The 13,158-nt window shown below is 43.0% G+C and overlaps 1 protein-coding gene across 1 annotated transcript in view; it reads right to left on the bottom strand.

Moving 5' to 3' along the window:
• Window positions 1-1,082: 1,082 nt before the first annotated feature.
• Window positions 1,083-13,158, bottom strand: part of HYDIN (HYDIN axonemal central pair apparatus protein) — a 470,364-nt gene continuing 458,288 nt past the window's right edge. Inside the window, exons 84-86 of the mRNA XM_027857914.1 lie at window positions 4,105-4,335; window positions 3,253-3,477; window positions 1,083-2,073 (exon numbers count right to left, since the gene is read on the bottom strand). Coding sequence (XP_027713715.1) covers window positions 1,591-2,073; window positions 3,253-3,477; window positions 4,105-4,335 — 939 coding nt within the window. The 3' untranslated portion in view covers window positions 1,083-1,590. The remainder of the gene's footprint in view (window positions 2,074-3,252; window positions 3,478-4,104; window positions 4,336-13,158) is intronic.

Here is a 13,158-nt window from a genome sequence, read left to right as displayed (position 1 = left end):
ATGCTAAAGCTGCTGGTTTTACAGAGGCCCAGGGCTTTCTTCCTCATCCTAGAAGTCTCAATCCTAACTTTCATCTCTTCTGCCTCTGGCTGTGAATGAAGTTAAGCTATCCCCGGACTTAGGATTTGCATAAACGTCTTTATTTTCGAAGCCTGTTTTTGGGGGACAACAGAAAAGTACATTCTGGGGTGTACTGGGGAAATTACCAGGAGAATGGACGATTGCCCTCAAATTGGCAGGAAATACAACGATGGAAGATTTTATATTGATCATCCTTCTGGGTCCCAGGGGAAAACTGTGATGTGTCTGAGATGACCCAGGGCAATGTATATCCTTTTGGGCTTATTAGTGTTGTAATAGTTGCTAAAAGTTTCTGACCTGGATGTTCGCTCTTTATTTCTGTAAACCAGCTCTACCTTCAAAATATTGCACTGGTGTGCGTCCTTTCAGAAGGAGATTTATGATCTAAGGTGAGGAGGAGATACCTGGGCTTCACTCCTCGAGGTGACAGACTCTTGCCTTTGAAGCCACTCTGCTCCTGGCATTCTCCCTTAGCGTTTTCACCACTACAGGGGAACGAACGCTCTGGCCCACCAGATCTCTGCCCAATTCCAATTGGCCCGTGGATGGCTCCAGGAGTCCAGGGGCTAGAAAGAGCTTTCGTCCTCCCCTATTTCCACAGCTCTCACCACTGGGCCACACAGCAGGTTTGGTGCATGACTTACAGGGAACGAAGCTACATTGCAGCAAGTTTGGACCCATGGTATTTTCCAGGGATGACCTGTGATGGGGACAGAGATAACTGGAGGCCTGAGAGGAATAAGAACTAGAAAGCAGGCTTGAAGGTGACAAGCAGGTGGGCAGGCCCTAGAGCAATTCCCCCATCCCGTCAAAACACCTTTGTTTGAAAGCGGGGCATTGGTTTGTCTCTTTTTTAATAATCTGACCATTTTTGGGGTTCATGCTGTGTCTAAACATACATAGCGCTGGCTAAGGGCATGCAGATACCGGTGGGTGGCCACTTGGGATGCTGAGTGATGGGATACACTACTGAGTGGAGGCTTATGGGTAGTAACACAATATTTTCTTAATAACTGATATCTTTATTGGATAGTTGGGGTTGGGGGAGGGGAAGGGGATTTCCAGAGATCTGTAGAAAAGTCTACAGTTCATAAATAACCAAATCATTTAAAATTTAAAATTAAAAAAAACCCCACAAACTAGATCTTCATATGACTGTGAGTAGATACTATATTTGATAGGTGCTTGTATACTGCAAAGAAAAACGGGGGCTAAGATATTACATTTATAGTCCCCAACTTCTGTTATTCTTTGTTAGGAAAAACCCTATAGGGTTGACACATATAATCCCTAGTGAATTTGGTCAACAACTGATGAGTTTTAAGAGGGCTTGTCTCCCCCCTGTTTTTCTTCACTGCCAAGAGCCTGGGGCTTTAGAAAGAGGGAACCATGTGGAGTTTGGGCTTTGGTGGGGGTGGGGAGTCTAAGAGTTCACAAAATACTGATGGTGCCAGAGGACCAAGGGAAAGGGCTTTTGTTAGTTTATAAGCAATTGAATCCTGCTTAATTCTATGGGGTGACCCCTTTCAGATAATAGATCCACTTGATTCCTGCTTCATTGCCCGTTGCATTGAGGCAGGACACAGTGAGCTTGGAGGTAATGGGAGATTTGTGGCCTAAAGAGTTCCCTTCGAAGGAGACAGTAATGTTGTTGATTTTCTTAGAGCGCACAATATCGATGGCTTTGACAGAGAAGAATGGGCTCTCTACAATGAAGGAATAGGACATCTGGTGGTAGAATACGTTTTTAAAGGGGATGACGGTGCTGGAACCCGCTTTGATTTGGATGGGACCCTGGGGTTTGGGGTATTGGGCCAGTCCAATGAGTGGGATAGTGTATTCCCCTCCCACGGGAGAGGAGAGATAGAGCATGCCCCTTATTTCACCTAGCCGGCTAGGTTCAAAGTTGACTTCCACATTGACTTCGGTGCCTCCTTGGGCTCCTGGTGCTGCGCTGACAACCTTCTCCACGTGGAAATCTGGGTTGTCAGTCTGAAATGGGAGCATGTAGAAAACCCAGAATCAGAGAAAAAGTCTTGGCAAATGTTTAGGCTGAAAAGTAAGACAGTACACAAAGGTAAATGAGATGGGGAGTGTATATCCATTCTTGGAGATCCCTTAGCGAGTTGAGATGCAAGAGAACTCATTTGAATCCTATTATCCCAGATCTGTCCAAGAGCTGACTCCTCCTAGAGATCCATTAGAGTAACATTAATCTTTACATTGTTCCTGGGATGGTGAAAGGAAGTAGCGGTGAACTACCTTGTGACTTGGCATTATCTGAATTTGTCCAGTGTTTGTTTTATGTTGTCTCAAACCGTGTGAATTTTAAAAGCAACGAGTCACTGGGATGGTCTACTTTCAAACTGTGGACAGACTAGGGATGTCAAATATGCGGCCTCCTCCACAGCACTCCCAAGTGCTCCGGAACCAGATTAAAATGCCTTTGGGAAATATTAAACTAAATAAATAAAAATCCGATAAAACATAGATAAACTCTATGGTTCTCTAAGTCAAGCTGTAGCCCACAGGGATTCCTTCTGTACAGGTCAGTGGTCCCCGTTTCTGTTGGAATCTGACCCCCCTGGCCTGGAAGAAAGGGGAAAGGAAGCTGATGCTGGAGATTTCTCATTGGGTATTGGCTTTTATTATCTATCCTACTGAGGAGTTATTTTTATTTTACTTATTTTTACTTATGTTATAAAGGCTTTTCTATCCAGAACCTGGTCGCAGTCAATGAAGTTTACTCTCTAGTCAGTGGACTTGAATCTGTTATGTCTAACTCACCAAAAAACTGGTAGAAGTAGATAAGGCTTGGTTGGTTTGTAGAGGGGTGGGTTTGGCATTTTCTCCACCTGATCAGTCTGAAGTGACCCACTGAGCCTGCTGGGGGCAACAAAACTGGAGGTGTGTGTGTGTGTGTGTCCCACTTGGTGGACTGAGCAGACCAGTGGTGGCCAGGGAATAGAAGGAGACATTAGATTGGGTGCTAACCTGCTGTTAGGCTAACCTGCTCTGGAAATTTCTAGTTCTGATCTGCCTCAGGTGCCTGTGTGAGAAGAGAAGTCCAAGTTTCTCTGAACTTTAGCTTCCTAGGGCTTCTGTGCCCTTCTTAATGTGTCATTTGGAGCCTGAGCTTCTGGCCCCAAGGAGGTGGGCCAGCTCACTCACCTTACATGAATATTCTGCCTTCTGACGGGTGTAGTTCATGAACTTGGCATTAACGTTCTGGCTGCTTCCCAGGGCAGCCTGGAAGTAGACGGGCTTCTCAGGCCGGCCTGGGATGGCTTTAAGATTGAGTTCATAATGGTAGATGCCCAAGTCACCCTGGTGTAGACTCAGTCGCCCGGTGGTCTCTCCGGCTTTCAGAGGTTGGAAATCAAATGTTACCATACCCTGACAGAGAAGAAAGAAGTTCCGGTCAAGCAGAGAATTCTAGCCTTCTTCACTGTAGGGTTGGGCCCAGAGAGGGTATGACTGTCCTCAAGTTGGTGGCAGCTGCTTGCTCCTTATGGCATGTGCTTGGGATTGACTTGGGGACTCAATGACTTGCTTTTCCAAGCTAAGGTATCTTGGGTTCCTGTATCTGTGAGCTCTTCATCTAATAAAATGCTTCTGCCTTTTTCATATTAACTCACAGCAACTTAGAGGCTACAGGCCAAGTAGCTCATTCCATGTATATTACAAATGCAAGACACCAAACCTTACTTGGTGGAGGCTTTGCCTGTTCCTGGAGCATCACTAATGGTAGATACTAAAAGAAAACAGACTCCCTCCTCCCCCCCCAAAAGTTGGTCAAAACCTCATATCCTGTCCCTTTCTTGATCATTTCAATCATTATTAAGCAACTTCAACCACTTCTACAGGACTAGAATTGTGGGGAAAAAAAAGAGAGAGATTTGCTCTAAGCAAATGAACCCACTGTTTGGCTAATCACTCCAGATCCTAACCAATCAAACAATGATAATGTCACAAGCAAAAAGCCCGGATGCCAAGAGCCCCAGAGGTGGCTGTGCTCCATACCTCTGAATTGGGTTGCACTGCAAACTGGGAGGGTATGCTGATATCAGGCACTCGGCAGTCCGTGGTGAAGACAACAGAGTAAGGGAGGGGGTTTTCCACCTTGATAGAGGCCGAGGTGCTCTGCCGAACAAAGGTACTCATCTCGATTGTCTTAATGATCCCGCTGGAGAGGACCTTGAAAGTCACCAAGTAGAAGAGGTACTCATTGCTTACTTCATTGCGGAAGGTCACCTGAGGTCACAGGGACAGAGCAGGAGAGACAGCGAGTTAGAACCGAAAAATCATTATCTCCTTGTGGCCATACCCAAAATGAATATGAAGACCTGGAAGCGTTAAGGTCATAGCTATGACCCCTTGCTGCTCAACACTTACCTGTCCTCCCCCTGCATTTTCAGGATCTTGGGTGCCAAAGGAGTTAAAAAAATAAACCCAAATGTGTAGATGGAAAGGACGGGGGGAATGCCTATCATAAGAGCAACTGACAGAGGCTATACTCTGGTCCTGCTCTGGCAAGACCTTTCCTTCTTATTCTTTCCCCCAAAGCACAGGCATTTAATAAATTAGTGTAGAAATAAAAGTTGCAAAGGAGCATCTCCCCTAGAAACCCAGGGCAAATACATACAAATACTAATACATACTAATGAACTAATACATACAAAATCATGGGAAGAGTGGGCATGCTTTAGGAATCATGCATGAAGAATATGTGTATATACATATATACATACATATAAATGTGTGTGTGTGTATACACAGTCAATAAACATTTAAGTGACTACTGTGTGCCAGGTACTAAGCTAAGTGCTTGGAATATAAAAAGAGGCAAAAGGCAGTCTGTGAGGAACTCCCAATCTAATAGGATAGACAACTGGAAAATAAAGAGTTACAAACAAGCTAGCTATACTAGATAAACAGGAGATAATTGAGAGAGGATTAAGAGAGGTTAGGAAAGGCTTGCTGTGGAAGATGAGATTTTAGTTGGGACTTAAAAGGAAACCAGGGAAGCTAGTAGGTAGAGTTGAGGAGAGAGATCATTCCAGGTATGGGGGAACAGCCAGAAAAAATGCCTGGAGTTGGGAGACAGAGCGTCTTATTCCTGAGATGGTGGTGAAAAACATTTGAGTGATATGGGTGATACGAGATGAAGAAGAGGGAGAAGAGAGAGCTCACGGTAATGGCCTCAGTTTAGGAAGGAGAGAAAAACTGTGAGCCAGGTGCAGCTGAACTGGAAAGGGTGGCCAGGGATGAGGTTATGCCACTGGGGGAGTGGGGTTTTAGTAATAGTTATTCGTTGGAAGGAGTAGGAGAGGAAAAGATTTAGGATGAAGGGAAGTAGTTGCTTATGGAACAGGCATTCCAGAGGGCACAGTGAAAGAGGAGGGTAGTGTTTGTTTGGTTGGAACTTTGGGGTGGGAGATTTGAGGAGAATGGCAATAAGGATGGGGGATGGAGTCTGGAGGGTGACTGACAGGGGCGCAGACTCACTGGGATGCCTAGGATTTTATATAGGAGATGTGAGAATGTTCACCACTGAGAGGAAGACACTACTCCTCTTCCCAAGGGAAGCTGGAGATTGGGCTGGATAGAAGTACAGCATGAGATAGAAGGCACATAGTTAGATGGTCAGCCCAATTTCATTATTCCTCTTCCCTCCAAAGGCTGGACATTAGGCAAGAAACCATGTAGCAGGAGAAGGAATTTCTGCTTACTATTAACTCTCCTCTTCCCACAAGGGACAGGCGCCATAGGAGGTGGAAGGCCTGAGGCTAATGGGAAGGCCGATCCTCGTTGCACCGAAGGTTCTCCACATGCCAGTTGGGAGACTGGGCAGGCAGCAGGGGGTGGGAGCTGCTTTGTGCTGGCACAGGTGAAAGTCCGCCCTGAGGGCCCCTGGCTGTCCTGGGGGCACTCGCACTATAGGAGATAAAGCTCTGGTTCCTCTTCTCCCCAGAGGCTGGAGATGAGGTGACACAGAAATAAGCTCCTCCGGTTTCTAGCAGATGCTGCTACTCACTGGGAAGATAGGTGGAGAAGGGACGGCTTTGACAAGTGCCTGGAAGTTGTCTTCCCACCAGTTTACCTGGTGATAGGGGGCCAGGAGGAGTTGTTTACAGTGAGGTAGTCTATCATTTGCTGAAAACATGGCTCCTTCCTCCCTTCACTTCATCCTTAAGGCTAAAATTGATTGGGAGTATTCATTTACCAAAAGGAAAAATAGTAGCGAAAAAGCCTTTGGATCTGTCCCCATTCTGAAGGTCAGGAACGCTGGATGCTGAAGAGAGGTGGGGGATTTGCAAATTGGAGCAGCAATGTCTGTGGTTTTCTCTGTCATTTTAGAAGCCGATGTGATTATAATTTACATTCTGTATTCCTTTTGTAAATTCGTTAATCTAAGTGCCAAGTGAGCGAATTCTTTGGGGCCACTTTGAGAAGGGAAACAGATTACAGATGAAGTAAGTAGAAGCTAGAATCATTTGATATAACTGACTATTTTTAGAGAATTAATCTATGCCTCCAGATTTGGGATGTGAACCCAAGGGACTCAGGGCATGTCAGGGCTAGGAGCTAGGAGTGCTTCAAGTATGCTCCTGTAGTTTGCAGGGTGGCTTAGCTGCCTATTGATTACTGGTTTGCATAGATTAGGACCCTGGGGTAGCTGCTCCAAGCCAACTCCCCAGATGAGAAACACATTGCATTAGGTCCACATGAATTGTTCTGTGCAGTTTGGATTCAGTCAAAGGGCCGCACTTGAGGACCTAGAGGATCACATGTGGCCTCGAGGCCACAGGTTCCCCACCCCTGATCTAGTCTGATCTGCTTGTAGGTGTGACAAGGGCATAGCAGAGTACGTGCACGGTGCTAATAATGCCTGAGGAACTGTGAGTGTCCAACACTTTTAATACTCTTTATGTTGAAGTTGGAAGGGCTTGATGAGATGAAAAAATTAAATACTGGTAGGGATGTGGGATCATAGACATATCATTCACTGCAAGTTAGAACTATGCAGGCAGGTGGGTGAAGTGAATAGTCTTAGCATCAGGAATACCTGACTTCAAATCCGGTCTCAGATACTATCTACGTGGCCTTGGGCAAGTTAAACTGTTTGCCTCAGTTTCCCCATCTATAAATTGGGAATAATAAGAACACCTACCTCTCAGGGGTGTTGTAAGGATCAGATAATATTTTGTAAAGTGCTTTGTAATCTTTAAAGTACTCTATAAATACTAGCTACCAACTGTTTTGGAAAACATGTTTGGATTATGTAAGAAAAGTTCCAAAAGCTTCATATGCTTTGAAATAACAGTAGCTCTCTTGGGTTCATAACTCAACGAAGTCATGTACAATCAAAATGCACAGAACTGTACAAAAATATTCACAGTAGTCCCCTATTTATAAAGGTTGGAAACAAATCATGTGCTCAACAGCCAAGAGTGACCCAATAGATTATGGCTTATGAGTAATACTGTGATATAAGGAGGGTTGGAAGTGAAGGATTCCAAGAAGTCTGTGTGGAACTGTGGGGATGCAGAATGAACCAAACACATGATTATGTAAAGGCCACTTGAAATGGAGACAAAGTTCTGTGAACAAATACTCAACTGCAGGCAGTGTCAATCATAGTCATTCTTTTAGGCTGTTTTGCTTTTCATAGTTTGGATATCAGTTAAAAAAGAGGTAGGGCCTGAAAATCAGAATTGTCTGGTAGGTGCTGGCTACTAGATATTTAAGTTTGATTAGTAGATCAGAGACTCACTGGAACTCTGTGTGTGTGTGTGTGTGTGTATGTATGTGTGTGTGTATGTGTGTATGTGTGTGTGTATGTGTGTGTGTGTGTGTGTGTGTGTGTGTGTGTGTTCAGAAGAGGCTAAAAGACCAATCTGACTTAAGGATAGACTTCAGCATCCTTCTGTCCTCTCTTCTCATCAGAAAGGTCAGGGGGCTGTAGGTGGAGGATAAGGCATAAGTTGTCAGATAAGTTGTCAGCGTGTTTTGCTGAACTATACTTTCATGTGATTTATGATAGGGTTCTTTGGTGGGGGTTGGAAGAAGTTTCACTAGAAACAGAGCTGTTGTTTAGTTGTTTCTGTTGGGCCCGAGTCTTGGTGACCTCATTTGGGATTTTCTTGGCTAAGATACTGGAATAGTTTGCCATTTCCTTGTCTAGCTCATCTTACAGATGAGGAAACTGAGGCAAACAGGGTTAAGTGACTTGCCCAGGTCACACAGCTAGTGTGTGTCTGAGGCCAGATTTGAACTCAGGAAGATGAGTCTTCCTGACTCCAGGCCCAGCACTCTGTGCACTATGGCGCCACCTAGCTGCTGGAAAGGGAGAGGGATGTATAAAAAAGCATCAAGCGTCAGTAAAATGTTTAATAATAACAACTAGCATTCATGTAGAGCCTTAAGGTTTGGAAAATGCTTTAACGTCATCTCGTCTGATCCTCATCTAGCCTTGTGAGGTAGGTTCTATCATTATCGTCATTTTACAGAAAAGGAAATTTGCAACATCACACAGCTAGTGAATATCTGAAACAGGATTTGAACTCAGGTCTTTCTGACTCCAGTACCCCAGCCACTAAGCTACCAGGACACCACCTAATGGTAGGGAGTAGTGGAAAGTCCTCTTTCTTTTTTTGCCAGTAGAAACAGTGATTTATTTTGGTTCCTTTCACACATCTTATTGTTTAGGAAACGCAGTCTCACATAAGATCACCGACTTTGAGAACTACACTTAAAACAATGTAGGGTCCAGGCAAAACTGATGCCCTCGATCAAGTTATCTAGCTCCCTGAATGTACTTATACACATCTTCATGAGAAGTATCTTTTCATGGCAAGGTAAAATTTACAAATGGGCTTGTAGAAAAGAATGAAATAGTTTGCCCTACACTTTCATTATACAAGTAAAAATATTTTCTCTCAGAAATGGGGAAAAACCAAAGAGGACAGATATGACTACTTAACATGAGTTATAAGCCAACATGGAAGAACCTCAGTGTTATTACTATTATGATCATTAATTAGCTTATCATGCCAACGAGACCAAAAAGGTTTTTTCTAAAAGGTGGATTAAACTGTTTGCATTTTTACAACAGACTTTTCCTCGCGTCATTCTGAGACAGACAATCCGTGTTCCAAGTTTTGTTCTGGGATGGCCTTTGAAACGTCATTAAAAGGAATGAATTCAATTACTGTTGTACCTTCACAAAAACGGTACTGCCTACCCAGTAGATAGGCAGCTTCATTCTCATGAGCGTTCTCTCCATGAAGAAATTCAAAAGGACACAGAAGATGCCAATGAATAGAAGAAACCACCTAATGAGCTTAGGAGTATTTGGAGCATTGGATCGGTCTAGGATTATGAAACCTGAACCTCCCATTGTAAACAGGAAACTGGACGCAAGTCCCTCCATCATGTAGAGCTTCTTTACTCTGTGCTAAGACAGCCACTGGTTTCTGGTGTCCACGTTCACCGGCACCATCACAGCCAATAGCACGCGGGCCCAGGGTGGCTTCTTCAGCTTGAGGACGGCACCCACTCGGCAGAACGTCTCCAAGTCAGCAGAAGGGTTTGGGGGGCCCCAAGCTCTTCACTCTGCAGAGCTGGCGCCCAACCTGCGCGGCCAAGTTTTTGTTTCTAGAAGCGAGGTGCCTGCTAAGGACACAAAAGTCACAGGAACACACCCTTTGGTTCCGTTGCCATGGATTCCCATCCTTCTTCCTCGATCCTGTGGGTTCAGACAAAGTTCTTTTCTTCTCTGTAATCCATGGGCGTCAGTAGAATATAGGGTTTAAAGATGGAGGTAACTTAGAAGGTCATCTAGTCCAACTCCTTCATGTGACCGAGGGCCAGAAAGGGGACAGGACTTTCTAAGGTCACGTATGTACTAAGTATCAGGGCCACCATTCACATCTGGATCCTTTGACTCCAAATCCAGTGCACTTTCTACTATGCTACCTGGCTCTCAGATGGCAGGAGCCTTTTGATAGAAGTACAAAAACACTCTACTCTCAGGGGTGTCGTTTCTTCTTTTTTTCCAATTAACATCATTTATCAAGCACCTCCTATGTTCCAGTACAATGAAACAATCTCTACTTTTAAGGATCATATATTCTTAATTTTTTTGGTTAAAAGACATTTTTTAAAGAAACTTTTTTTCATTCTGAATTCAAGGGACATACATATGCACATATAGAGGGAAGGAGGGAGAGGGAGGGAGAGAGGGGGAGAGATAGAGAGAGGGAGAGAGAGACACACACAGAAAGAGAGACAGAGAGAGACAGAGACAGTGACAGAGATAGAGACAGAGAGACAGAGACAGAGAAACAGAGACACACACACACACACACACACACACACACACACAGAGGGAGAGAGAACATTTCCATATACAAAACAGAGCTAAAAAAGAGAATTATACATGAAATCACAAATTTGTATTACAGCTTGCTTTTTTTAAAAACAAAAGTATGTAACTGATATAATGTTATATGATTATATATATATAATATAATAATATAATAGTACTTCTGGGAAGGCTTGGATTGGCAGTCTTGTGAGGGGACCTAATTTGGTAAAGACCCTGGGACATACATTTCTTCCTGGCTCTGGAAGAGAGGAGGTTATCAAGAGATTGGAGCCTGAGGGCAGAGTTTTCTTTTATGGTGGCACCTTTTAAATCTCTTGGAGAAGCTCAGGAGGGAAGAGAGTTGGAAAATGAGGTTGGCAGTGCCCCAGCAGCAAAGGGGGAAGATGCTCTGCAAAAGACTGCTTCTAAACCTCTTGTAGCTTTCTTCAGATCACAGTTTGGCTAATTGAGAGAATCCAGCAAAAACTGATTGAATTATGGTTACTCAGAGAACCAGAACACTGGAGAATCTCTGTCACCCTCTATTTCTCTCTTCTGTTTTGCTGCTGTATGCAATGAGTAGCATGGTTCATTACTAAGTGTTTCTTTTCTGTTTTAAATTTTATTTACTGGTTATTTACATTTTTAAACCATAACTTATTAGCTAAAGATGATCTCATTGCATTCTGAGTTTGTGTTTTGCTGTGGAGAGTTGATGGCGGTGGATGGGGTGGGGTGTGGGGTGTGGGGTGTGGGGTGTGTGTGGGGGTGGGGGTGGAGGGCAAACCTATGGATAATTGAATACATCGATTTTAGCTGGCTGGGAAACTACCCTCCTAGCTTACTAATCAAGGGCAGGGGGTGGAGCTTAGAGAACTTTGTGATATTTTAAGCTTTTTTTTTTCCAGCTTCACAGATAAAGAAAGCCTCATGGAACCCGGGCATTTGTCCTAGACTAAACCACTCATAAGTTAATCTTATTGGGGTGAGGGGCTACCAGGTTGCTTGAGGGCAGGCAAATGGCCCAGGTCAGAATTAGAGCAGGACAAAGCTCTTGTGCCAATTAGAGTTGGGATTGGCCCATCAGTAGCACCTGTATTTCCAGCCTAAAAATGATAGGGAGATCCAGTCTTAAAAACAAACAAACAAAAACAACTGGCTTGTCTGTTTCCTTCTGAACATCTTTCCTCTTCTGTGCATTTAAAAAGATGCTTCAATGACCCTCTTTTCTTTCCTTTTTGGCAATATTATCGATAGCTCTTTTTTGCCTCTCAACATCCCCCCATCCCTCCCCAGGAAAGAAAAACCACAATCTTTTGTAACCAATAAGCATAGTCAAGCAAAACACATCTGTACATTTGCCATGCCCAAAATCGTAGGTCTCATTGTGCACCCCCTTAACCCCATCACCTTTCTGGCAGAAGGCTTTCAACATCAGTCCCTGGGAGTTATGGCTGGTTACTGCATTGATCAGAGTTCTTTAGACTTTCAAAATTGTTTGTCTTTACAATGTTGTTATTGTAGGAATTGTTCCCCAGGTTCTGCTCTCTTTGCTCTATCAGTCCCCACTCCTTTTTTCTGAAGCCACCCTTTTCCATCATTCTTACAGTGCAATAACATTCCATTATACCATAATTTGTGAAGCCATTGACTTTGTTTCCAGCCCTTTTTTACATTAAAGAATTGCTATAAATCCTTTTGTAATATAGGGATCTTTGGGGGCAGCTAGATGCCATAGTGGATAGAGAACTGGCCCTGGAGTCAAGAGTACCTGAGTTCAAATACGATCTCAAACACATTGCTAGCCATGCGACCCTGGGCAAGTCACTTAACTCCATTGCCTAGCCAAAAAATAAAAACAAAAAATATAGGGATCTTTGACCTCTTTCTTTGTTCTCTTTGCATTAGGCATAATAGTAGTGTAATGGATCAAGTTTAATGATTTTTGGAGGATAGTTTTAATTTGCTTTTCAGAATGCAATTGTGTGCCTGTCTTTCTGCATCCCTTCCAACAAGTTATTTTCCTTTTTTTTTTGTCACCTTTGGCAATCTGATGGGTGAGGTGGAACTTTAGAGTTGATTTAAAGTGTATTTCTCTACTTATTTGTAATGGTTTTTCATGTGGCTGTTCAACATCTGTATTTCTACCTTTGAGAATTGCTTTGATCACATCTTTTGACCATTAACATATTGGAGAATGACTTTTATCCTTATATATTTGAAACAATTCTTCATGTATCTTACATGTTATACCTTTATTTATAGAAACTTGCTGCAAAGATTTTTCCCAAATAACCACTTCCCTTCTAATTTTATTGTACTGATTTTATTTATGCAAAACTTTTTAATTTTATGTAACTAATATTGCTAATTTTTCTTTTATGATCTCCTCTATCCCTTGTCTACTCATGCTTTCTCTACCCACAGTTGCAAAAAACACTTTCTTCTTTGTTCCTCTAATTTAAATTTATTTATTTTTATAATGTGACTTTTTAAAATCTAAGTTTGAATATTTCTTGTCTCATGGAGTCACTAATTTCTGTATGATCCATTCTAATTTTCTGAGGATCTGTTGCTTAGATAACTTTTCATACCTCTTGTGCCAAGCTGTCAATTCACTTTCCAATTTTTCTTTCATAGCTCTCATTTCTTTTCTATTTTTTTTTAGCACTATCGTTTCAATTATGTAATCTTTTTTTTTTTTT

Source organism: Vombatus ursinus, unplaced genomic scaffold (assembly GCF_900497805.2).
Source record: "Vombatus ursinus unplaced genomic scaffold, bare-nosed wombat genome assembly UNPS02012515.1, whole genome shotgun sequence".
NCBI classification, from domain to species: Eukaryota; Metazoa; Chordata; class Mammalia; order Diprotodontia; family Vombatidae; genus Vombatus; species Vombatus ursinus.
This window is presented reverse-complemented; position numbering and strand designations above follow the sequence as displayed.